The sequence below is a fragment of the Narcine bancroftii genome, chromosome 9 (assembly GCF_036971445.1).
Source record: "Narcine bancroftii isolate sNarBan1 chromosome 9, sNarBan1.hap1, whole genome shotgun sequence".
Lineage (NCBI taxonomy): Eukaryota > Metazoa > Chordata > Chondrichthyes > Torpediniformes > Narcinidae > Narcine > Narcine bancroftii.
In genome coordinates this window covers 30961077-30986518 of record NC_091477.1, presented here as the reverse complement: position 1 = coordinate 30986518, position 25442 = coordinate 30961077, and the positions used below count along the sequence as shown (strand labels likewise).

General features: G+C 39.8%; 1 protein-coding gene across 4 annotated transcripts in view; it reads right to left on the bottom strand.

The window, feature by feature from the left end:
• Positions 1-25442, bottom strand: part of pdlim7 (PDZ and LIM domain 7) — a 129611-nt gene that overhangs the window by 56606 nt on the left and 47563 nt on the right. For 3 of the 4 annotated variants that reach the window (XM_069898674.1, XM_069898677.1, XM_069898675.1), the window contains exons 3-4: positions 23401-23434; positions 5037-5305 (exon numbers count right to left, since the gene is read on the bottom strand). In XM_069898674.1, the coding sequence (XP_069754775.1) occupies positions 5037-5305; positions 23401-23434 (303 nt within the window). The remainder of the gene's footprint in view (positions 1-5036; positions 5306-23400; positions 23435-25442) is intronic. The other variant, XM_069898676.1, reaches the window with a different exon arrangement.

Genomic DNA, 25442 nt, shown 5'->3' with positions numbered 1-25442 from the left:
TTTAATATATTTAAGAGGGAATTAGATATATTTCTTCAGTATAAGGGAATTAGGGGTTACGGAGAGAAGGCGGGGATGGGGTACTGAACTTTAGATCAGCCATGATCTCATTGAATGGCGGAGCAGGCTCGAAGGGCCGAATGACCTACTCCTGCTCCTATCTTCTATGTATCTATAAAACAGTCCAGTACAGGCCCTTTGGCCCTCTATGTTTTTGTGGACTGATATAATCCTACTCCACTATCAATGTAACCCTATCCAACCTCACAGCACATAACCCATCATTTTTCTTATTTCTATGTGCCTATTCAAGTCTTTTAAATGCCAACCATTTAGCACCCTTTCATATTAATCCTACACTAATCTCATCAATCCTCTCCACTATCCCCACATCAAACTATTCACCTGCACAAGAGGAGAAATTTAGGGCACAAATTACCCATGAACCTGCATATCTCCACATATAGGAGGAAACCAGAGCATTCAGAGAAAACTCTGCAATTCCTGGGAGAAGGTGCAAACTTCACACACGCCACTGCAGCTCAGGATAGAATGCGGGTCTCTGGACCTGTGTGCCAGTAGCTCTACTAGCTGTGCTACCAATACCCAACGCTACAAAATGGAGCTTGATGTTTACTCCCCTTTAATGCACCCAGTTCTACTCCTGCTGGTAAACATTATTGAAACAGGCATTTTTATGTTGCATTTTTATCTGCAAATCCAAGTGCCCTTTTCACCTTTTGAAAAAGATAAAGGAGCAAGTAGAAACTCTCAATAGTTTGAGCCAAGATCTTGGGAGTGGTAGTCAGAACTGTACTGCATTAGAAGAGGTCTTTCAGACCAGCTCATGCACACTGACCAAATTACCAATGAGCTGGTCCTCTTCACTTGTGTTTGGCCCATATTCCTCTAAATCTTCCCCATACATGTACCTGAACAATGTCTGCAATTACACCCACCTCTATAGCTTCCTCTGGCAGCTTGTTCCATATACACATCTTCTATATGGAAAAAAAGTTGCCTCTCAGATCCCTTTCACATTGTTCCACTTTTACAAGTGCCCTCTATTATTAGACTCCCTGAAGTGCTAAGAGTCCTAAAGCTTCATTTTCTAATACTATTATTATAAAATCAAATTGAAGGATCTACAGAAGGGGCTCTTTAGTTGAAATAGAGGTTTGCTGCTCAGTACAAATGGTTTACATCTATTAATTATTACATATACACACTTTAAGACAAAGGATGGGTTAAGTTACAGCTCTATCGAAGAAAGCAAATAACCTTCAATGACGAGTTCATATCATGTCCAGTGAGGATATCACAGAGAGGGTAGAAAGCTGCAGGGATGGAGTGGGGGGTGGGGGGAAATTTCTGTGAAATACAAGGGATAAAACACAAAGGATTCTATCTCCCACCCTCTGACTGGATTTAAACTGTGTTCTCACAATCTCATTCAAAGGGACCAAACAGGAACAAAGGTACACAGCTTGCCTGTGAAGTATGATTAAATAGATCTCTTAAGTAATGATAAACAATTAGGTTCATTTTTTTTATATTTAAAAATATATTTAAAACTTTAGATCAGCTATGATCTCATATTTAAAAAAAAATCAGTAAAATGCAATTCCAGGGGTCAAAGGATTATATTAATGTGATCATTTGTATTTTGTTAACGGTTCTGGTGTTTTAATACTAAAAGATAAATAGCTCGGCATACTTCAAGTTCATTCTCCTTTTTTTAAAAATTCTATTCTTATTTAAAAGAATTACAACATGCCACCAATACATGCATCAAAGACAGAAGCATACTAACTTGATTAGAGAATCCACCTAAAAGGAAGAAAGATACAAATGAATCAAACACAAGTCAACAGATGAAGTTTGCCAACAAGGAAACAAATGAAAACAGGAAATAAAATTCAATGCAGAGTTGCAGAGTGGAATGAAAGCTTCAGTAAAACAAAATTTAGACACATCTTAACGTCAGAAGAAATAATTTCAAGACTTCCAGAAAGATTTTATAGTGTGCTCAATAATCCTTTTCCATTCTATTTTCATTGTCTCACTTATGAAAGGGAATTGAAAGGAATAACAGCATACATTTCTAATCCACCAATTATGTAGGCAAATAATCAAAATGGACAATCAATCAGTAATTCAAAAGACTGACAATACCACATCATTAATTAGCCAGGTTTATTCACTACATGAAAAGTTGCATTCATTTATATTTTACAGTTTTTTTCCTCTGCAAAGAACACACAAAATTATCATTCTTTTTTGTCTATATTTTATCTGTATTGAAGAAAGTCTAAACCATTTCCTGTCAAGAACTTTGTTCTTTTGCAATACCATGTATTACCACATTTTTAGAAGCTCAACAAAAAAATGAAATTAAGACCATTTTGAATATAAAATGCATTGAAATTTAACTCATTGTCAATTGTTCTGTGATCAGCCAGCTATGAAGATAAAATTACACATGTTCCAGCTGTTCTCATAATCCATTTATTGCCATATTGTTAGTTCCAACACATGTTACCTTCGTGATTATTAAAAGCTGATATGAAAATGTAAGCATCGCAAGGGAAATTTCTTTCTTTTTAAAATGAACATGTTCATAACTCCCAGAATATGTTCAGCATGTTCGAAGAACCATTTTCAGGTAAGAGCAAGAAAGCACAAGGTGAAATTGCCCTGAGTGGTGGCACCAAATAAGTCACAAGGGAAATAGCAACAGAAGTAGGCCCATCAGCCCTGCCCAAAGTGATAATGAAAGGGCAACATTTTTTATCCCGACACAATTCCCTTTGCCATTGATCTTTGCACTCTTATAATTTAATTTCATCCTAGCTCAAACTCCAAATTTCTCTAAATGAATAGCATGTCATTGTTAGAATCATTATTCTGGTAGATGCATTGTTTCATGGTCACATGGTCAACAGAAGAACTACTTGAGAAACACAGCAGGTCACGTAGCATCTAAAAGAAGAAAAAGTACAACCAACATTTCTGGCCTGAGCACTTCATCAAGGTATGAGTATAAAACAGGCAGGTACCAGGAAAAAAAAGGAGGGGGAGAAAAGGAGAAGGAAGGAGGCAGTTGAGGTGATGGGAGAGGGAGTAGCACTGAATGGAAAGGGAAGGCGGTGGGGAGCTGGAGGAAAGGAGGGAGGGAGGGGGAGGGAGAGAGAGAGAGAGAGAGAGAGGTGATAAGCAAGGACCAGCCTCCAATTCCGACATATTTTCCTCTGCAAATTTTGCCATCTTCAATGTGATTCTACCGCTAGATGCAGCTTTCCTTCCCCTTGCGGCAGGGTTTACTCCCTTCAGGACTCCCTCTTCCACTCATTCTTTGTCACTAATTGTCCCCTTGGTACCTACCATTGTGACTGTAGGAAATTACACACTTGCACCCACACCTCTTCCTTCACCACCATTTAGGGCTCCAAACAAAATCCTCAAAGTGAATCATAACTTCACTGCATCCGGAGCTCCCATTCACCTAATATCCTTTTGGGTATTTTCTAACCAGATAGCATTAACATCAACTTTGCAAATTTCCATTCAACCCTTCTCTGAGTCTCTCTCTTCATCTCCTTTCCCTCTCCATTCAGAGGTCTTAACCCCCCCTTCCGTCACTGCAACATTTTTCTCTTCTGCCCTCCTACCACCTGTTAGCATATAGTCCTTTCCCCGCCCTTTCCTCCCCCACCTTTTTTATTCAGATGCCTGCATGGCTTTGCAAACACCTTAAACATTGATCACCCTTTACTTCCTGTAGATGTTGTGTGACCTGCTGAGTTTTTCCAGCACTTTTGTGCATCGCACTTCAAAACCAGTGTCTTCAGACCTTGCTATTTAACCGTGGTTAACAGAAGCTGACAAAAGTCAAATCCTAACACTTAATTAACATATTAAATAACTTAATCTCACTGAGACATACACGCAGATCCAATTTGGTTAGCCGCCCACATTTAGTTTTAAAATTTATCAAAATTCTAATTTAGTGTTTCACAGTGACATAGAACCATATCAGCAAATTTACACATTCATACATCTTCCTGTCAAGCAGGACCATCTTGCTAACCAGAGGACTAGATAAGCATTCATAAGGCCCAATATAGGTACAGGGATATGTATATGCTTTTCCAAGTATGGGCCTGCATGGGCACACATCAATGCATACATTACAATCTGATGCTGACCTGTGGGCTCATCAACAATTTATTTAAAAGGAAGGCACAACCTGACACACATGTATCTATAACCAATCCACAGTTCCCAAACAGTAATCCACTGCCATACTGCACACACACTTAACCAAGAATATCATGGAATAATCAGCCAGAAATACAAATTTAAAGTTGATCATTATAAAACTATATCTGCCCAATGTGATTAAAGTACAACAAATAATTCTCCAAGGGAACATAATTCAACTGGAGACTTTTTTTATCATTTTAAAATCCAAATATTCTAAATATAAAAGCACAGTTAGTGAATTAAACTACCAAAAACATTTCTCAAATGGCTTTGATTAGAGCAGAAGCAAATTGTGAAGTTCCACAAGGCAGTGAATAGGGAAAACATTTTGTTCATATCATTAAAAGGCACAGCTTTCAAGACAATTGAATTTTTAACTAAAAATGTTTGAACTATCATGCACCATGCAAAAGGAATTTCAATCCAAGTTTTAATTTATACACAAAATGCAAACAAATGTTTTTTTTAAAATGAGCTTTCATAAAGTCAGTGCTCAGTTAAGAGAGGAAATTCCCCTACTAAAATCATTGTTTTAACCCTAGTTAGTTGTACTTAACATTTCATCTACAACAGCTTGACTTAAAGAGCTCTATCCACCCAAGGGAAATGACCAAGAAGACAACATACCATTCCCTCAATATTAAATTGCTTTGAATAAGTCACTCAACGATCATGAACTTAGCAGTAGATCTTCCTCTTTAGCTACTTTGATGCTGTGATTTATTGGGACTGCATTTCATAGAAAGATTTGAAAGCATGTTTTAACATACCCATTCCGATGCTGCAGCGTGAGTGCACTCGAGTTGCGTTTATCTGTGGCCGAGCCATATTTTAGTTGCATCTGGGTGGTAGGTGCAGTGCTAGGCAAAGCAGAAGGTGGTGTATGTAATGAAACAGGTTTGTAGCTCACTGACTTTACTGGTGTCCCTGAATTTGAACTTTGCGTAGATGTAACACCAAAAGGTCTTGCTGTCTTATTCAACGGCATGCTGGAGTCAAACGAATATTTCGGAATAGAAGACGCAGCAAACTTAAAATCCTGAGCAAAAGAAAACACAGAAACTCAAAACACCACATTACAACATGCAGTTATACAATAATCTAGCAGGGAAACTCAAGCAGTGTTAAATTATAATTATAAATCTTAAGAATACAATCACATAACATTGCACAGAATCAAACTTTGAAGCAGCATGAATGCAGAGACCAAGGATCAATCATTTGCTACTCAACATATTTAATTAACTTCCTCTTGCCATCATGAAATTGCTCTCACATCCCGAGAGAATAGATTTTCAAAAAACAAACTCAATCAGTTGAACACAAGAACATGGAGTCTGAGTCAAGTATTTGGCTCATTCAACAAGATAATGGCTGATCTTTCACTGGAACACTGTTTTCCTCCACTGTTCCAATATTCTTTGCTTCCTCTATTCTCAAATAACTATTGAGCTTGGGTTTTGAATGCAATTGATAACCGAACATCCACAGACATTAAGCTTAGAAATTCTGAATTATTCTCCACTCTTTCACCAAAGAAACATCAACTAATTTTCACTTACCTAAAGGATGTGACCCTGATTTTACACATTTTCCAGAAAACACATTTAAAAAAGACATCTATATTACAGTCATATTAATTCAATTTAGACCATGTAGAGAAAAACTGTTACACGTCAAGTCAAGTTTATTGTCATCTGATTGTACAAGTAAAACCTGGCAAATCAACATTCTTCTCTCCTCAGTACAATACACGCAAACAACCAGACACAACACACATACAAATAGTACATATGCAGAACAAGGATCGCATCGATACAAACAAATAAATAAATATTGTTTCATTAATATGAGAGTCTTGGATGGTTAGTGACAGCAGTTAGTTTGGTCGTTCAGTATTCTCACTGGCCATGGGAAGAAGCTATTCTTCAGTCTGGTGGCATTATCTCTGATGCTCCTGTATCTCTTTCCCAACAGGAGCAGCTGAAAGATGCCATGTGCAGGTGGAAGGCGCACTCAATGATATTTTGTGTCCTCTTCAGACAATGATCCCAATAGATCATGTCGATGGAGGGGAGGGAGACTCCAGTGATCTTCACTGCTATTCTTATGGTTCTGTGGTTTGACCTCCGATCCATTTCTCTGCAGCAACCATAACACACAGTGATACAGCCAGCCAGGACACCCTCGATAGTGCACCTATAGAAGGTTGACGTAATGGTGGCCGGTAGCCTTCCCCGCTTCAGTCTTCTCAGGAAGTGCAGTCGCTGATGCACCTTCCTGACAACTGAGGAGATGTTGAATGTTCATTATAGGTCACTAGTTAAGTAAACTCCAAGGAACTTTGTGCTCTCCACTCTCTCTACTACACAATTGTTGATGCGTAGTGGAGGATGCCCATTCCTGGTTCTCCTGAAGTCCACAACCATCTCCTTAGTCTTGTCCATGTGAAGACTCAGTTTTTATTCTCGCATCATTTCACGAGATTTTCCATCTCATCGTTGTTGGTTATGACGCCAACTACCATTGTGTCATCTGCAAACTTGATGACACTGTTAGAGCTGGATCTGGCAATGCAGTTGTATGTCAGTAGCATGAACAGGAGCGGGCTGATTACACAGCCATGTGGTGCGCCAGTGTCCAGCGTGACGGTGCTGTGATCTTCCAGTTAGGAAATCTAGGATCCAGTTACAAGGTGAGCACATTATAGTCACCCCACTTCAAAATTCTGTCAGACTGCTTGAACATGATTCAGATTATAATGATAATTTCTCAAAACTGATGCATCTTTCTCCTTGGTGTAAAGTGCATGTTCAAAAACAAGGCACAATCCTGACACGATTTGTTTTTTGATACAATTTAACCTGAAGGTGTTTCAGATGGGAGAAAATGTCCCTTTCAGTTTAACACAAATTAACAATATAGCACAAAAGTTTAAATGTTGCGCTTATAATGATGGTAAAACTATGGTCAGAGTTTCCCACTTAAAACAAGCAACAACACATCTTTCACATATTTAAACATCAACTTTGCAGATCCAAACACTAAGTAATCTGCAGTTTGATAAGGCCTTCATATAGAAAGAGTTTTCACTGTAAGCCTTTTTCACCTTGTTGCAGGTTCTAAAATTTGACATTCACCACAGGTAGATTCAAACAAAGAACTATATTGAAAGCAAGATTTTAATCTTCCATTCCATATTTTATTGTTCCAGCTGAATACACCAATGGTGTGTTCTTGCTAAAGCTTTAAAACGCGAGTGCAGTTCACAAAAGTGCTGAAGAAACAGGTCATGCAGCATCAATGGAGACATTTTTAACCACTAGTCACAGGCCTAGATATATAAAGGTACCTTGCATGCCACTTGTCACCAGATCCATAAACATTAACCTATCAGGCTTCTCATCTTCTGACTTGATATGTGGCTTGGTGCCATTTTCTTTAACAATACTCTCTATGACTTCGGTATGCAAGGTAGAAATTGGATTTTCCATGAGTAATCCATCATATTACAACTTTTCCCACTTTTCATTCATAGCCTGCTCTTGATTTATGATTGCTGAACAGAAGTTGTTACCAGACAGTTTATTAATTTCTGAACCAGGACAATTATTTAATGGCAACCAAGTTTGATGTTAAGTCATCCATAGTCTATAGTGGAAATGTCAACAATGTGGGTCTTTGTGAGATTCTGCATTTTTGCGCTACATTAAAAAGTGCTACTAAATTCAACTTGCTACTTTTATTTAATGGTATTGTCATCAGTGGGAAAGGCAGAAGCAAGGAAACCACTTAAAACGTAATCATATCATGAGACTCCAAATTCTCATAACTCTCAACTGTTAAACATTGTCAAAAATGTTTTACTATTGCTGCTACACATTCCTACAATGTTTTCTGTTAAAGGTACAATGCTGGAGAAACTCACCTAGTCAAACAGTGTATTTTATGTAGCAAAGATAAAGATACATACCCAACGTTTCAAGCTTAATCCCTAAACCCTTACTTTGATGAAAGGCTCAAGTCTGAAACGTTAGTTATCTATCACTATCCCCTTATACACAGCCTCTTGAAGGTGGGAACATTGCACCTTTATTGTGACATGCTGTTCTGCTTAAAAGGTACAAACACAGAATTGGGGTTTGGGTGGGGGGGGGGGGGGGGTTGACCTTTAAGCCAAGAGTGGAGGTAGTCCCAGCACTGCATCAACATCTTTGTAAAAAGGATGAGCCATCACACTAGACGGTGATGCTGTTGCGATAAACACCACTCCTCTTTTGCTTCTGGAATGCTGACACGCTTTGTAAAATGACAAAATGCCACCATTGTTTGGTTCAGTGTAAAAAAAAGTCAGCTAATGACGGGTCTTCTTTATGGCAGTATTATGGGATCTCTGTGTAAAAGGGGCTTTTATCTTTGTTACATAAAGAACACTGTTTGGCCAGCTAGGTTTCTCGAGCATTGGGTTTTTACTTCAACCACAGTGTTTGCAGACATTCCTGTTTTACTTCCACAATGTTCTTTAGCTAGTTTGATACCTGACTTTATTGACCATAAAGTTTTAAATTGATCTTCTGGCATTGAAGAGAATAAGGCTCTGAAGTAGTGAACATTAGAAAAATCAGAAGTTGCAAAGGAAGCAAAAGAGACACTTAAAATCTAGAAAAACGCCCTTGAAATTTCAAATCTATTTCAAACGTGCTTATAGATGCAGTGGTATTTCAACAAAAATTACTTGCACTGTGATTGTGAAACATGACTGGACATTTTCTAGTTGTTATATTCATTTGGGAATATCACCAATTACTACACTACAATAGACCTCCCAACATGCCCCTGGCAATGATCCAAAACTAGACCGTCTTAAAGCTGGATGATGCATTTCCAGTACCAAGTCTACATTAATTATTTGGCATCACTAGGCTACTGGGAAAATAAACTAACAAGCCTGAAGGAGAGACCTTTCAAAATTAAGTTTGGTGTACAACATGACCATTTAATGGGCTGAAAGCTTGGAACTTGAGGTACACAAAGACTCCAACTGAACAAAATTGTATCTATATGGCATATTTAATGTAGTCAAAAGCCAGAGGTGCTCAACAGAAACATTATCAGACAAGATTAGAGATTCAGTATGCAAGGATACATCAGATCGCTTGGTTAAGGCTGATTGAATTGCTTTAGCAAAGCAATATGAACTTGGTGAACTAAATGGTTTCATTGTGCTTTTGAGAACTTTAAAACCTAACAAGTTTAAATAGTTGTGCAACTAATCACATAGTGATTAGTGCAATGCTACATCAGCGCCTGCAACCCGGGTTTGAACCTGTAAGGAGTTCTTCCAGTGTCCACATGGGTTTCTTCCAGGTGATCCAGTTTCATTCCACTCTCCAAAAATGGAGGAGGGTTTGTACATTAACTGGTGTCTTTGTGCATCATGGGCTAGAAGGGCCTGCTGCATCTCTAGATGTAAAAAAAAATTGAAGATGCGCAAGATGTCAGAAATTAAGTCCAAATGATTTGTGAACTGGATGAGATTACAGAAATAGGGAGGTACAAAACCATGGAAGGATTTAAAGGCAATATCGGGTATTTTAAACACAGGCATTCTGTCAAACCAAGAACACAGCTTGGTTATTTCATGGAGTTAATATGTGGTGGGAGTCGAGAGATAGGTGGCAAAGGTTTTGGTGATCAAGCATTTCCAATAGGGCAAAGACCACAAAAGAGTAATAGAGAGGTTGAGGGGTAAGATAACAGAAAAGAATTCCACCTATCACTTGGTCATTTAATAGATTAAAAAACAGGTTTCTGAATGCCATAATGTACTGACTTGATTACTCAGGACTATCATAATACACATTTTGATTGGTTTTCTAATAAACTTCTCTACCTCATCAGTTTGATCAAAACAAGTCCTTTATTGTATGTTGGAAACGTGACAATAAACTTGAACGTGTACTCGTTGCTTGATTCAGAAATAATGCAGAATTACTTCTGGTTCTGTCATGCACTGGGCATTAACTTAAAAGTTTCAGGCTATTTGGATGTGAATGATGCAGGGAACACAGTGGTGCAGGTGGACAAGTCACTGCCTCAACTGCCAGAAAACAGATTCATTCCTGATTTCAGCTGATGTATTTGTGGAGTTCGCACATTCCCCTTGTGGAATTCCTCCCGCTGCTCTTTTTTTTTCATCCCACGCACCAAAGATACAAAAATTGGTAGGTTAACTGGCACTTATAACTATCACTTACATGCAAGTGAGTGGCAGAATCTGGGAGTGGAGTTGGAGAGTGTGGAGAGAATAAAATAAAATGTACATGCTGCCATCTGAGGAAAAAAAAATGAATTGCAAGTTATTTTTAAATTGTCCATTTTAGGCCAATGTCAAAAGATGTGTAAAATATGTGATTGATGGGCAGAAAAGCCTGTTTCTGCGCTGCATGTCTCCATAAAACTAGTCAGACTTCAAGGCATGAGGTCTGTTTTAGCAAAATTGCAAAGCAACCTGTCTAAATGGATTCAAGACGGTCAAGACTGATGTTCGGAGACCACCACCTTAGTTCCCCCCCCCAAAATAAAAGTACTGCACATAACATTGGCTAGGGCTCTACTTCAGATTTCAGATGTATTGTCAGAGTACATACATGACATCACATACAACCCTGAGACACTTTTTCCTTCAGGAGAGGCAATAATTACCACTTATTGGTTATGCAAATAAAAACTGTACACAATGTACACATATCTTTCTTTGGCTTGGCTTCGCGGATGAAGATTTATGGAGGGGGTAAAAAGTCCACGCCGCTCGTTTGTGGCTGACAAGTCCGATGCGGGACAGGCAGACACGATTGCAGCGGTTGCAGGGGAAAATTGGTTGGTTGGGGTTGGTGTTGGGTTTTTCCTCCTTTGCCTTTTGTCAGTGAGGTGGGCTCTGCGGTCTTCTTCAAAGGAGGTTGCTGCCCGCCAAACTGTGAGGCGCCAAGATGCACGGTTTGAGGCGTTATCAGCCCACTGGCGGTGGTCAATGTGGCAGGCACCAAGAGATTTCTTTAGGCAGTCCTTGTACCTTTTCTTTGGTGCACCTCTGTCACGGTGGCCAGTGGAGAGCTCGCCATATAACACGATCTTGGGAAGGCGATGGTCCTCCATTCTGGAGACGTGACCCATCCAGCGCAGCTGGATCTTCAGCAGCGTGGACTCGATGCTGTCGACCTCTGCCATCTCGAGTACTTCGACGTTAGGGATGTAAGCGCTCCAATGGATGTTGAGGATGGAGCGGAGACAACGCTGGTGGAAGCGTTCTAGGAGCCGTAGGTGGTGCCGGTAGAGGACCCATGATTCGGAGCCGAACAGGAGTGTGGGTATGACAACGGCTCTGTGAGGTTTTTCAGTTGGTTGTTTTTACAGACTCTTTTGTGTAGTCTTCCAAAGGCGCTATTTGCCTTGGCGAGTCTGTTGTCTATCTCATTGTCGATCCTTGCATCTGATGAAATGGTGCAGCCGAGATAGGTAAACTGGTTGACCGTTTTGAGTTTTGTGTGCCCGATGGAGATGTGGGGGGGCTGGTAGTCATGGTGGGGAGCTGGCTGATGGAGGACCTCAGTTTTCTTCAGGCTGACTTCCAGGCCAAACATTTTGGCAGTTTCCGCAAAGCAGGACGTCAAGCGCTGAAGAGCTGGCTCTGAATGGGCAACTAAAGCGGCATCGTCTGCAAAGAGTAGTTCACGGACAAGTTTCTCTTGTGTCTTGGTGTGAGCTTGCAGGCGCCTCAGATTGAAGAGACTGCCATCCGTGCGGTACCGGATGTAAACAGCGTCTTCATTGTTGGGGTCTTTCATGGCTTGGTTCAGCATCATGCTGAAGAAGATTGAAAAGAGGGTTGGTGCGAGAACACAGCCTTGCTTCACGCCATTGCTAATGGAGAAGGGTTCAGAGAGCTCATTGCTGTATCTGACCCGACCTTGTTGGTTTTCGTGCAGTTGGATAATCATGTTGAGGAACTTTGGGGGACATCCGATGCGCTCTAGTATTTGCCAAAGCCCTTTCCTGCTCACGTATAAAGAACACATAACTCACGTACAAAGAACGTATAAAGAGCCCATGACACATATAAAGAACTGTAAACAGATAAGAAATGCAAACAAACTGCAATACAGGTAGAATTTTTTTTTGAAAATTATATAATTAAGTGCACAAGTAAGAGTCTTTAAATGAGTACCTGATTGAGTTTGCCATTGAGAAGTCTTATGGTGGAGGGGTAGTAGCTGTTTCTGAACCTGGTGGTGCCAGTCTTGTGGTACCTATACCTCTTTCCTGAAGACAGCAGTGAGAACAGAGCATGTGCAGAGTAGTGAGGATCCTCCAACGGCAGAATACCATGTAGATGTTCTCAATGGTGGGGAGAATTTTACCTATGAAATATTGGGCTGTGACCATTACCTTTTGCAGGGCTTTCCACTCGAAAGGTATTGGTGCCCCCATACCAAGCTATGATACACACTTTCCATGACACTTCTGTAAAAATTTTCCAAGGTTTCAGGTGTCATATCAAACTTTCGCAAACTCCTGAGGAAGTAGAGGTGTTGGGATGCTTTGTTCATGACGCCATTAGTGTGTTACGTCCAGGAAAGATCCTCAGCGATAATGACTCACAAGAACTTAAATTTGCACATCCTTTCCATCTCTTACACTCTTCCCCCCCCCCACCCCCCACCACCACCAATAATCACTGGATCACATACTTCGGGTTTTGCCATCCTGAAGTCAACAATTAGTGACACTGTTGGCGTAGCAGTTACAGCATTAGGGACTAGGGTTCGAATCCCGCACTGTCTGTAAGTTTATAGGTTCTCCCCAAGTTTGCATGGGCTTTCCCTGAAGGGGCTTCTGTTTCCTCCCATCACTTGAAAGGTTAATTGGGTGTAAATTAGGTGGCATGGACCTTTGGGCTGAAATGGCCTGTTACCATGCTGTATGCCTAATTTTAAAAAAAATTACATTTAAAATCAGCTCTTTGGTTTTGGTGACATTGAATGCAAGGTTGCTGTTGGTGCACCATTCAGTCAATCCTCTATCACCTTCCTTTATACAACTCACTACCATAGTATTGTTGGCAAATTTGTAGACAATGTTATTGTTGTACTGAGCCACACAGTTGTAGGTGTGAAGTGAGTAGAACATGAGTAAGAATACAACCCTTTGATACTCTGGTACTGATCGAGATTGTAAAGGAGATATTCTTACCAAATCTCATTAATTGTGATCTGGAGGCGAGGAAATCCATGATCTAATTACATTGGGGTGCTGAGTCCCAGGTCCAGGAGTTTGCTGATTATTTTTGAGGAGATGATGGTGTTAAATGCCAAACTGTACTTGATAAATAGGATCCTGATAAATACATCTTTGATGTCCAGATATTCTATGGCTTTGTGTAGACCCAGTGAGATGGCATCCACTGTAGACCAGCTGCTACAATAGGTGAACTGGAACATATCTATGATGCTGCTTCAACACCAACTTTTCAAAACACTTCATCACTGTGGATGATAGTCATTAAGGAAGGTTACTACACTCTTCTTGGGAACTGGTATGATTGTGGATGATAGTCATTAAGGAAGGTTACTACACTCTTCTTGGGAACTGGTATGATTGTGGATGATAGTCATTAAGGAAGGTTACTACACTCTTCTTGGGAACTGGTATGATTGTGGATGATAGTCATTAAGGAAGGTTACTACACTCTTCTTGGGAACTGGTATGATTGTGGATGATAGTCATTAAGGAAGGTTACTACACTCTTCTTGGGAACTGGTATGATTGTGGATGATAGTCATTAAGGAAGGTTACTACACTCTTCTTGGGAACTGGTATGATTGTGGATGATAGTCATTAAGGAAGGTTACTACACATTTCTTGGGAACTGGTATAATTGACGCCTGCTTTGAAACAGATGGGTACCACATTCCGCCAGAGTGCGAAGCTGAAGATATCCATGAATAGGTTGGTCAGCCCAGATTTTTAATACTTGGCCAGGTACTCCATCCAGTCTGGATGCTTTCCACGGATTCACTCTCCTGAAGGCAGCACATGTCATCCTTGGATACAGTCAGAAAAGGATATTCAGGGATGTGTGGTGTTGATGGGTGGTTCTTCTCTGTTACTGTGGTCAAATTGATCTGCGTCAGATTTTGCTTTGTAGCAGATTATGTAATTTAGACTCTGCTACAGCTGTTGGCCGTTTCCATTTTCATTCGAAATCTCCATTTTGGCCAGGACATAGCTTTCCGTAGGATATACCTGCTCCTTCTACATTGATCTGGATCACCGGACTTAAATGCCTGTGACCTGGCTCTCAGCAGGTTCCTGATTTCATTGTTCATCCAAGGTTTCTGTTTAGGGAAAACCCTGAATGATTTGATGGATACGCTTTCCCTGCCATACAAATCCAATGAATTACAAAAGGATTTAGGAATAAAAATTGTTAAGGCTTGAAAAAAGAAACCCAAAAATTTAGGAGAATATTCATTTTAATCAAATTAATACATCCAGTCAATGTAATCAAAAGTGGTGGGCCATCTCGAAAATAATATTTTAAGCTGATTAAGTAATGCTATGACATTTTTTTTTTATATAAGATTCTTATAACTTTTTGTAATAGTGATTCCAAAATATTAAAACTGATCATGAACTATTTTAAACAGAAATTTAGAATAGAAAGAAAGAGATCCTTTTAAAGGTAAATGCTCACTCTTACGTAAATTTATTTTATCTCCTGAAAATTGTCCAAACTGAGTGAACATAGTTAATATATTTGGTAAAGAACTTCTGCATTTGAAATAAAAAGCAATAAATCATCTGCAACCATTTCAAAGGAATTTATTAAATAGAAAATAATACCAACCCATATGAAAAGAAAATATTGATGACAAGATGGTTGGTAGGTTTTAATGAGAGAATTAAAGAGAAAATATTTGAAGAGGCTAAGGGAATTCTGGTGGTTCATAATGGCTCACTGAACCATGGTAGAGAGGCCTGTGGCAAAATTAAGGGTAATCAAGGTCCGATCAGGAGGAATTCAGATACATCTTGGGAAAATTAACACTAGAGATTACAGGGTTAGGTTTACAGACTTGAAAACATGGTAGGCACATGGACACATGTCAAATGTAGAGGCATTACCAGGACTAAATATACAATGAAACTTAATGCAGAACCTCTGACACTCTTTCAGATCAGGGTCAAAGAATCTAAAACATGACAAGCCTGAACAATGCTGTCTACTCTATCTCCTGTCAGAAGAGAAATCAACAGGAGGTATAAGGGAACCACTATGCCTGAGGCAATCAAGTGATTTTTTTTAAAAACCCAGCAGCTAGTTGTTAGTAAGCTTCCAATTATCCATTCATTCATTGCTACATTCCAGCCTCAATTTTCATTGCACTCAATAAGTATGCCTTCAGCTAACTGCACTTAACTTACAATTGATTAACTAGATCCCCTCTTATTTCCTGCTGACAGGATATCGAATATCATTAAAAATACGTTTGTCACACATTTATTCCTTCATTTTTATATACGATGCAAGCCTGCGTTAATGCAGCAGATCCTTCCTCTAAATGATCGACTGGTTGCATGGAAACTGAACGCATTTTTCCACCAGCTTTCGAGATTTTTTTTCAAAAATGAAATTTATTCAAATATATAAAAAATGTGCTTAATGAGGTTTGAATTTTGTTTTAAGATGGTGGTTTATGTGACTAATATGATGATAGATGTGAAGTTAGTTGATATTTGGTGAAGGTTTATCTCTATAGAGAAAGTTTTTTTTTCATCTTTTTCATGCTACAATTTTTTTAAAGAATTGATTATTGTTTAAGAATTTTTGATAGATAATGTTACTAACTTTACTAATTTTTTATATTAAGTTTGTGTTCAATATATGTATCATCTTAACTCCGTTTGTTAAATATATGCATTTAAGTTTGATTTAAATATATTTTTTAAGTCTGATATCTTAGTATTAATTACTTTTCTTTTTGTTAGTATTTTAATCGGTTATATTTTTGTTTTTTTTTGTAAGTGGGTTTTTTTTCTCACATATATTATTAACTTTATTAATTCTTCACTCTTTATTTTGGGGGAAGGGGGGGTTGGACTAATTTGAGTTGGGTTATTAATGTGTAATAATTATTGGGGAGGGTATAGTTTATTTAGATTACTGATACTGTATTGTAATTTTATTATTTTATTCTTAATTTTTTTTAATGTAATCCTATATGTTAAATAAAGTTTAAAAAATATATAGAAAATGGTACATTTTGTTCTTTACATTCATAACATTGTCTAGTCTATACATTGTGTTGTCAAACCAATACATTTGCAATGTCATTCCATTAATATACAAAACACCAATGCAAAACAGCCTCTTTGAAAAATATACCCATGCATTACCCACCCATTTGCCATGCATTACCCAAGACACAGTCACCACCTCCCCCATCCCCTGCTCACCCACCCATCCCAGCCTTAGACCTCAGCCCTTCAAAGTATTTGCATCGGTTATATCAATCACCACTGTATCCCTTTCGCACCAATTCGGAGTTCAGAATGTCTCAGACAGCACCATCCACCGACATCTCATTGCACTGGAAGACTTGCACGTTTAGGAGAGAGTTGAACATTTTCTTGCAGAACTAAATTATACTATGCATTCCTGTGAACAGCCCAGAGATAACTGCTTGAGAAGGGCATTAACAAGGGCTCTTGCATCCTTTTCCAGTTCTTCTTTGCAAGCATACTGTCCACAACGAGCTTGATGACAGACTAGTCTTCATCGCAAAGCCTCAAGGATGGCGTGGTTGGCGTTGAGACTCTGAAGATGCAGGAAGGATTTGGTTGTGAGGATCCCTCTCTCTGCCCATCAAGGGAGGCCTCAATACCCATTGTTGGGCTCTGACAACGAGACATTCTGCCAAATAGCTTTAATCGATTTGCTCCCATCATTTCCTTCCTTCCACCAGGTGAGCAGCATATTGTGGCTGATGGACTTATGGTTAAAAGGTTTTTTAGTGAAGGGACTTTCTATAAAGGATGAGCAGTGTGGCCAAGCCCATCTGAATGGAACATTGTATAGAAACAAGGCCAGGCCTATCCTTTGCGACAGGTAGAACATCAGTGCACACTTGTAGACTTGGATGTACCATTTTAATTGTGTTAATTATATTCCCCTTCTGCTATGTATATTATGAAGTGTTAATAAAAAGATTGAAAAAGAAAAAAACATCAGTCCACAGCCCTAACCTCATTCACTGTAAGATCTGACTACCTGAGGGTGCTAGGGATCTGGCTTGGAGGGGCTGAGGCATGCAATAAGAATTAGTTGGAGTGGATCACAAAGGCCACCAAAAATTGGGTCTGTTGCCATGACGTTCATTCTCAATAACAGGAAAGAAACTGATCATCAGGTGCAATGTGCTCATGGTACTGCTGTATGTGGTGCAGGTGTGGCCCATTCACCACACCTCTGCCCTGGCAGTTTCCAGAACAGTTTTCCGAATTGTATGGATGTCCAAAATGAAGAAGCGCCATGTGCATGGCTAGAAAATGGGGGCAAGGGTATACCCAACATGGTCATCATGATGCGTGGAAACAAAGTGTGATGGCACCAAGTGAAGTTCTGCCTTTCCCAGGTATTGCAAAGGTTAGGCCTGGCCCTAGTGCTGCACAATGTCCCAGTTGGTTGGACTTTGCCACACTACCTATCCTTTGTGGAAAGTTTTACAGGACACCTTCGACTACAAGGCCATCAAGCAGTGGTCAGCATGTAACATCCTGCAGAAACTACAAGATGAGGACTCAATGTATCTGTTGAGATGGTTGCTTGAGAAGATGTCAAGGTCATCTGACGGAATGCCTCATCATCAGGGTTCACAAACAAGCACTGCCTGGCTGATGGTGAAAGGAGCCCTCCCAGTGAGATCTTTCTTGTACAAGTGGAACATCACCCTCCACACATTTTGTCTTCAGGACAGCTGTGGTGGAAAGTGCATGTGAAGATGGGTGCAGGGATCCTTGTCACAATTCATCCTCAGCAGTAATGTGACAAAGGATTCTCTGATCTATGGGCTGTTCCTGGGACAAACAGAGTCTGACATCTTAGTGAAAGACACTTTGGTCTGCCTGAAACTAACAGCATACTGAGATGTCAATCCAGGAATGCTGCCAACTGGCACATTCCAGGCTGCAGGAGTACATGCTGAGGGACATGCAGAGGTTTGGAGCAGCCAACATGAGGGCACTGTGTGGGGGGGGGGGGGGGGGGAAGGATCAGTCTAAAACCCTCCCATTACTGGGTACTGAGGGGTTAACAGGAAGGGAAAGCTCCCTCAACCAACAGGGGGGGGGGGGAGAGAAATGGCAAAGTGGCACAGTGGTGGTAATGGGGCACTGAGAGAACAAATGCAACAATGTACATTGATGAGAATGTATCAATGTGACTGACATGAGTGTAATAAGACTGGAACTCCTCCTATTTTAATTTTTTTTTATTCTAGACGAGGTCTGTGTAATGACAATGTGCAGAAATGACAAGTGGTGGTAACAAAATAATTGAGAGAACAATACAAAATGTCCATTGATAAGAATGCATTGATATGATTAACACCATGAATGCAAAAGGTTTTGAACAGATTTCTTGTATTGTAAATAGTTTATTGTGAATCAAGTATATTTTTTGGGGAAAAAAAATCATCAGTGCACAATGATGCTTGGTGTTTGCGTACTTTGATTCTGCACACAGCTTGATACAGCCACACCCAAAAAGGTGGCTATCACAGTGAGTGCAACATTGGGTACACTTCTCCCCCTTTCCAGGCAGTTGCGCATTGTAGACGTTGGACAGTCTCCATCTCTGATCCACATATCAAATGGAATATGGCTGGACAACTGCCTTGGCAGAGGACTTGGGCATGGGCCACACCTGCACCAGATCCAGCAATACCGAGCACTTTGTATCTGATAATCATGCTCTCGCCTGCCGAAGAGCAAATTTTGATCCTATGTTCCCAATTAATATTTGGCTTTGCCCATCAGCTCCAGCCAATTTTTGCCACACACCTTGGCTTCTCTGAATTGGATCCTCAGCTCTTTCAGATTGTCTGAAATGACAGTGAAGGAGACCAAGGATCTGTCAGGCCATTTACCAAACAGCATGTCTTCTCTTTTCTTGTATGCGACTCTGGCTCCAAGGACAACTCAAACTGTTCATAGGTGCTGATCAATCAGCAGACTGATCACAAGTTCAAGTAGATAATCAGTTCATCCATGTATAGAGTATTTGATCTAAGTGCCCTCATTGCCCAAATACTCTTGCATCCATAAATTGATTCAGCAAAGGGTTCTATGCAGAACATGATCTAGACAGGAGTGTAAGCAACTTTGTCTAACTCCAGACTTGATGGGAATGCTGTTTCGCACTCATTAATTCAAGTTTCACTCCTGGTCTCCAAGTGGATCACCTGGATCAAATTCCCGATTCTCTCTCCAAAGCCCATTTCCTTCATTTACATGTGCTATTTCTGTCAAAGGTATCCTCCTGGCCCCAAGCTGACCAGGTAAGTGTGCGACCCCCATCCCATACATAGGCAATTTTACCCTGAGAGTGGGAGGAGGTCAGAGATATTCCTGCAAGCACAGTGCAGGTCTGATCTGGATGCATTATCTCTTCCAGAACAATCAGATTGGTGATAACCTTGGATCGTGTAATCCCCATTCAACAGCAGAGTGGGTCATCAACTCCTGATGTTCATACTCTCCTCTCTCTTCTTGTAAATAAAAGTGATACTGCCCCTTCTTGTGGATCTTGAAGTGCTGCCACATAGCCAGCAGGTCTGGGCCCATTCATTTCCACCACACCAACTCACTGCCATGAAATGTATTCATTTCAGAAGTACAGAGGAAGCTTGTCAGCTCCTACCAAAGTTAGTGGCTGGCCCGACACTCCGGCTAGGTGACAGCTAAGATGTCCATGTTCAAGAACAGAGAAGCTGCGCTGTCTGCAATCGTTCTGTCGCAGAGAGTTATGTCAACCACCATCATGTAAACCTTCTATAGGAACTCTTATTGAAAGTGTCCTGGCTGACTGCATCGCAGTATGGTCCAGTTGCTGCAGAGAAATGGAGCAGAGGTCAATCCAAGGACCAGAAGAGTGGTAGAGAGGATCAGTGGCATCTCCCTCCCCACCAACATGATCTATCAGGATCATTGTCTGAAGATGGCACATAAAAATTATTGAGGACCCTTCCACCTTGTTCACAGCATATTTCATCTGCTCCCATCAGGGAAGAGTTACAGGAGTATTAATGCCAGAACCAGCAGGGTGTGGAATAGCTTTCTCCCCATGGGCAGTAAGAACGCTGAACAACCAAAGAAATGGCTCACATTAACCACCCAAGACTCATCTGTATAAAACAATATTTATTTATATATACAGATAATGTTCTTGTCCTGCATATGCATTATTTGTTTGTATGTGTGTTATGTCTGGTTGAGTGTCCACATGCTTTGCTTCGAAGACTGGAGAACTGTTTCATCCGGTTGTACTTTTACACAGATGACAAATTTGACTGAAATGACATAGGATGATTTGCAGATCCTCAAAAAGGATTGCTGGTGAGGATGTTAGAGAGTTGTCCTCTTCCTGAAGGTGGAGAATCCCAGTGCTTCCACATTCTACGGTCAATATTTTGGAAGTGTGAGCATATAGCATCTTGTCCTGCTCCACAGATTGAATGGTGATCTTGAAGGGTTCAGAAATAAGGAGCAAAGCTTGTCAACCTCTTGAACTTGGGAAAATGAATAGATGCTAGGCCAGAGACAAGTTTTCAAGTGGTTGAGGAAGTAAAATAAAAACTCACATCTGGCATGCCCAAAACTTACCGATTTCAGAGATAGAGACAACTTGTTTGCAAGTCTAGGGTTTGGGGGATTTAGCAAGACAATCAGCTGCCAGTTGAACCCGTCTGCATAGACAGCCAATTGAAATACAATTGCAGGCAGTGGGACACCTATGAGATAGAGTGCAACTGACCCAGACTTTGACAGTTTTAAAACCCAAAAGCCAAGCCTTGATGATAATAGTCTGGGTGATTCATGTAAAAGGATCCCCTCCTTAAACACTTGTGTCCTTGACAAGTTTAATATATGTAGTTAACCACTGATTAAGGTACTACTCAAACTAAGCAGTGGGAGGATGGGATGGGTGTGAGGAGTGTGAAGAATTGAGCCCCTTGCTTTCGAACCTGTTGCTGCCAATAAGCAGAAACATAATTATTACTTGGGACCTTGATCTGCATTAAAAAAATGAACCATTCTTCTTTTGGCATGCAAGTAATTAAGATTGTTAAATATGATTTCAGAAATGTAAACAACATTCAAAAATAATTTGAATTCAGCTTCCTTTCCCTCCCTTTCCTTTCCACACTCAAATCAAAATTTATACAAAATGCCATCTTAAATCCATTGGTTTTACCAATGGGTCACAAAGCATGCATCTATCTTCAACTTGTTTATTGTCAAAAAAATTGAACATAGTCATAATGACCTAATTAAAATTCCAGGGGTACAAACGATGCACAAGCTTATTTTCTAATGGATGGGATATCTCATACATCATGACTGTTGATGGTAAATCATCCTGTCATCAGGACAAATCACTTTCAGATGTTTCATCCATTATCTTTTATTGTGAAGTTAAAATTCATTGACCATGGGGGATAAGCTGTAAACAAGGTGATTTGGTCAATAAATAAGTGGGAGCAATTAAGCAAGGCGAACAGATGAAAGAATGCAGGACTTGTTCATTAACTGGTTTGCTTTCAACAGATGAGGCCCAAACTGCTGAGCATTTCCAACATTTTGTGCTTTTATTAGATTCCCAAGATTTTTTTTTCAGCCACACAAATAACTGAACGAGAATTCCAGAATCTGGGAGTCCTGTGGAGGATGCCTTATATCACAAGACACAAAACCCCTCCACCTTCAAGGTGAATCTTGAATGGGATTAAAAAAATATTACCTGGTTGAGTGGAGCTCCAACAACTCTCAGGGAGGTTGACAACATTTGGGCGAAAGCAGCATACCTGATTACCACCCTAACATTCACATCCATTTGGTTACCAATGAAAAGCAAAGTGCCCATTATAAAAATGCACAGTTATTTACTTATACTAACAATATTTTCCAAACTCTCAACCTCTCCCACCAAGAACATGTGGGCACTATCAGCTGCAGGTTCCTCTTTCAGAGCTAACCTCCATCATTCTAACTTGGGAATGCAACAGCATTTCTCCACTATTACTGGGTTTAATCCTATAACTCCCTCCCCTACCACAGCCCAGAAGAACTACACACCAAGAAGCATCTTCCCCAGCATAGTGAAAATTTAAGATTGCATGTTGCCACCATTTCTCAAGATCATTTCAAGAATGGTAATAAATATTGGCCTGGCCAGAAACACCTACTTCCCAAAACCAACACTCAGGCATAATTGCCCTCAGGGTGGACCAAAAAAAATCTTTTAAACATACACTAAACAGAATGAAGATGTGTGTAAACAAGCAGAGTACAATCAGTGAGTGCTGCAACTGGTAATCAGGTAAAATAAGCAATCTGTACCTCGCAAAGCAAGAATTTGTAATTTTCATGGTGGGCCGTACATTTTTTATGAATGCTAAACTGTGTTTTGTAAATCACACTGATTTAGAAGGTAGTTTCCACAGCTTTCAAGTGTTGACCTCATTTAGCTACATTCTAGTTTACATTACTTTAATGGGTTTAAAGGACATGCCCTTTCATATCAACATAGTGCTTCTATTCAATCCAAGATTTACAAACACTCCCCCTCCCCACCTCACACAAAATACAGGAATATAAGACTATTTCCAGTGAAGCTACTATTTTTAAATATGGCAATAAATTGAAGTTTTTGTTGAATATGCAACCAAAGGAACCTTTACCAGTAAAAAAAATTATTTGACAATATATAGGAGTAGAAGTAGGCCCATTTTGATTTTTAAAACCAAATATGAATATGTGTAATATTATTTACAAAAATGCATTTATCCACAATACCTTCTCATCACAGCCGCCAGAGGAATGGTGAGCTCTGAAAAAACAAAGAATGAAAAGGAGTTAGTTTTGCAACATATCTGACACTAAACTTCAATACAACATTACATGCCATAAAGAATGTGGTACCAAAGTCCATCACTTTGCTAAGGTGCCTGATAATTGTTCTTCACATCATATTCGGTTGACACAATTAATGCATTTAAAGGAATGAGATTGTGACATAATGCAAGATTACATTTCTCAGTCAGACACTGAACTTGTAACATTCCGATTCAAAAATCAATGCCTTGAAAAGGCAGAGGACAATCCTATGTTATACCAGCACCAAGAAAACTGGCTGATACTGATTTGACATGTTTCAGTTGAGATAGCAAAGAAACTAAAATTTAACCCAACTAGGTGTACACAGGACTGTGCTCAAGCTGTTCCCTGAGGATACAACTGACACAAATGTTAACCAGTGGTGGAAGATACTTCAGTCTGCCCGAACCATTGGTCTTTCAGTGTAAGGTGATGTCTGCAAGTGAATGCCACCAGCACATCTCAAGGAGCAGGATTACATGCTGAGGGATGAAGTGAAGCTTGGGACACCACCAGAGGTGGTGGGCTTCTTTAAAGACTGAACACTGAATAGCTGGCCTTATGCAACCACCTCTCCTACTGATATTTGTGGATGAGGCATTAGTGACTGGTTATATAAGTGGATGTATTTAACTGATTGGTACAATGAATAAAGATAATGTTTCAATTGTATGACTGCATAAAAAAAAGGATTTTCTGAAGTATTTGTTGAACTCTGGTCAAAAAATATTCCAGCACTTTAGATACCAGCATGAACTCTAAACCCAAGAGCATTTTTAACTCCTTTTACTTCCAACCCAGACCTTTGGTTGCAGACCAACTATTAATATTGAACTCCAAGCAAATAACAATTTGCTGGAGCAATCCAGTAAGTCAAACAGCATCAGTAAGAGAAAAATAATTGTCGATGTTTCGGGCCATAACCAGTCATCATGTCCTCCACTAATGTTTCACTACTTGTCAGCATAAGATATCAAACCTAAACCATGTCAAGGAATATAGCAACAGAGGACTCTGGAAGAATTCTCCAAACTCACCAATGTTCCCAGTTATACACACACACCCCTTCTGATTTTGTAGATCCATAATCAATGGATAACAAGGGATTAGTGTACAGTATTAGGATTCCTAAAAGACATTCAAAGAGTTACCACATAAAAAAAGCTAATGCTCAAGAGTTTAAGGTATTAACTGTGTTAGCACAGATTTAAAAAGTTATCGCACAGAAGACTGCAAGTCAGAATAATTGAGGATTTTTTTTGGATTGAAATACCATCTGGCAAGAGGGATACTTTTTAAAAGTGTGATCATAAGATTTCCTGCTCTGTTAAGAGTGAAGAGCAAGGCTGGTAAGAGTAGAGAATCCTAAATGATGAGAGAGCATCTCTGGACAAGAAAGAGCCACGTGTCAGGTAGAAGGAGCCAGGATTAAGTCAACATCTTGAGTAAATGGGCAGGACCTCACTTAAGAGAAATCAAAAGAGCAAAAGGGATCACAAAATAGATTTGTCAGGGAAAATCCAAAGAGAACTCATGCCCAAGGGTTATATATATTTTGGGAAGAAGGTTTTTTTTGGCAAGGCCTGTATTTATTACCAATCTCCAAATAATCTTGGGAAATGCCAACACGTCCAACCTTAAACTTTTGCTGTCCTTCTGGTGAAGGTCCTCCCACTGTATGGTAAGGGAGGGGCTATAGGATTGAACCCAGTAATAGTTGAGAAATGGTGTTAAATTTGCAAAATTAGGATGGTGCACATCTTGGAAGTAGAACCTGTAACTGCTAGCACCCACATGTTCTTGCTGGGAGGGGTTGCGATCTTGGGAGATGCTGTTAGAGATGTCCAAGTAAATGACTTTAAGTGTATTTTTATAGATGTACACATTGCAAACATTGTACAATAGTAATCAAACGGAGGTAAACGTTAGGGTACAAATTGGGAGTGCTGTTTTAGATGGAA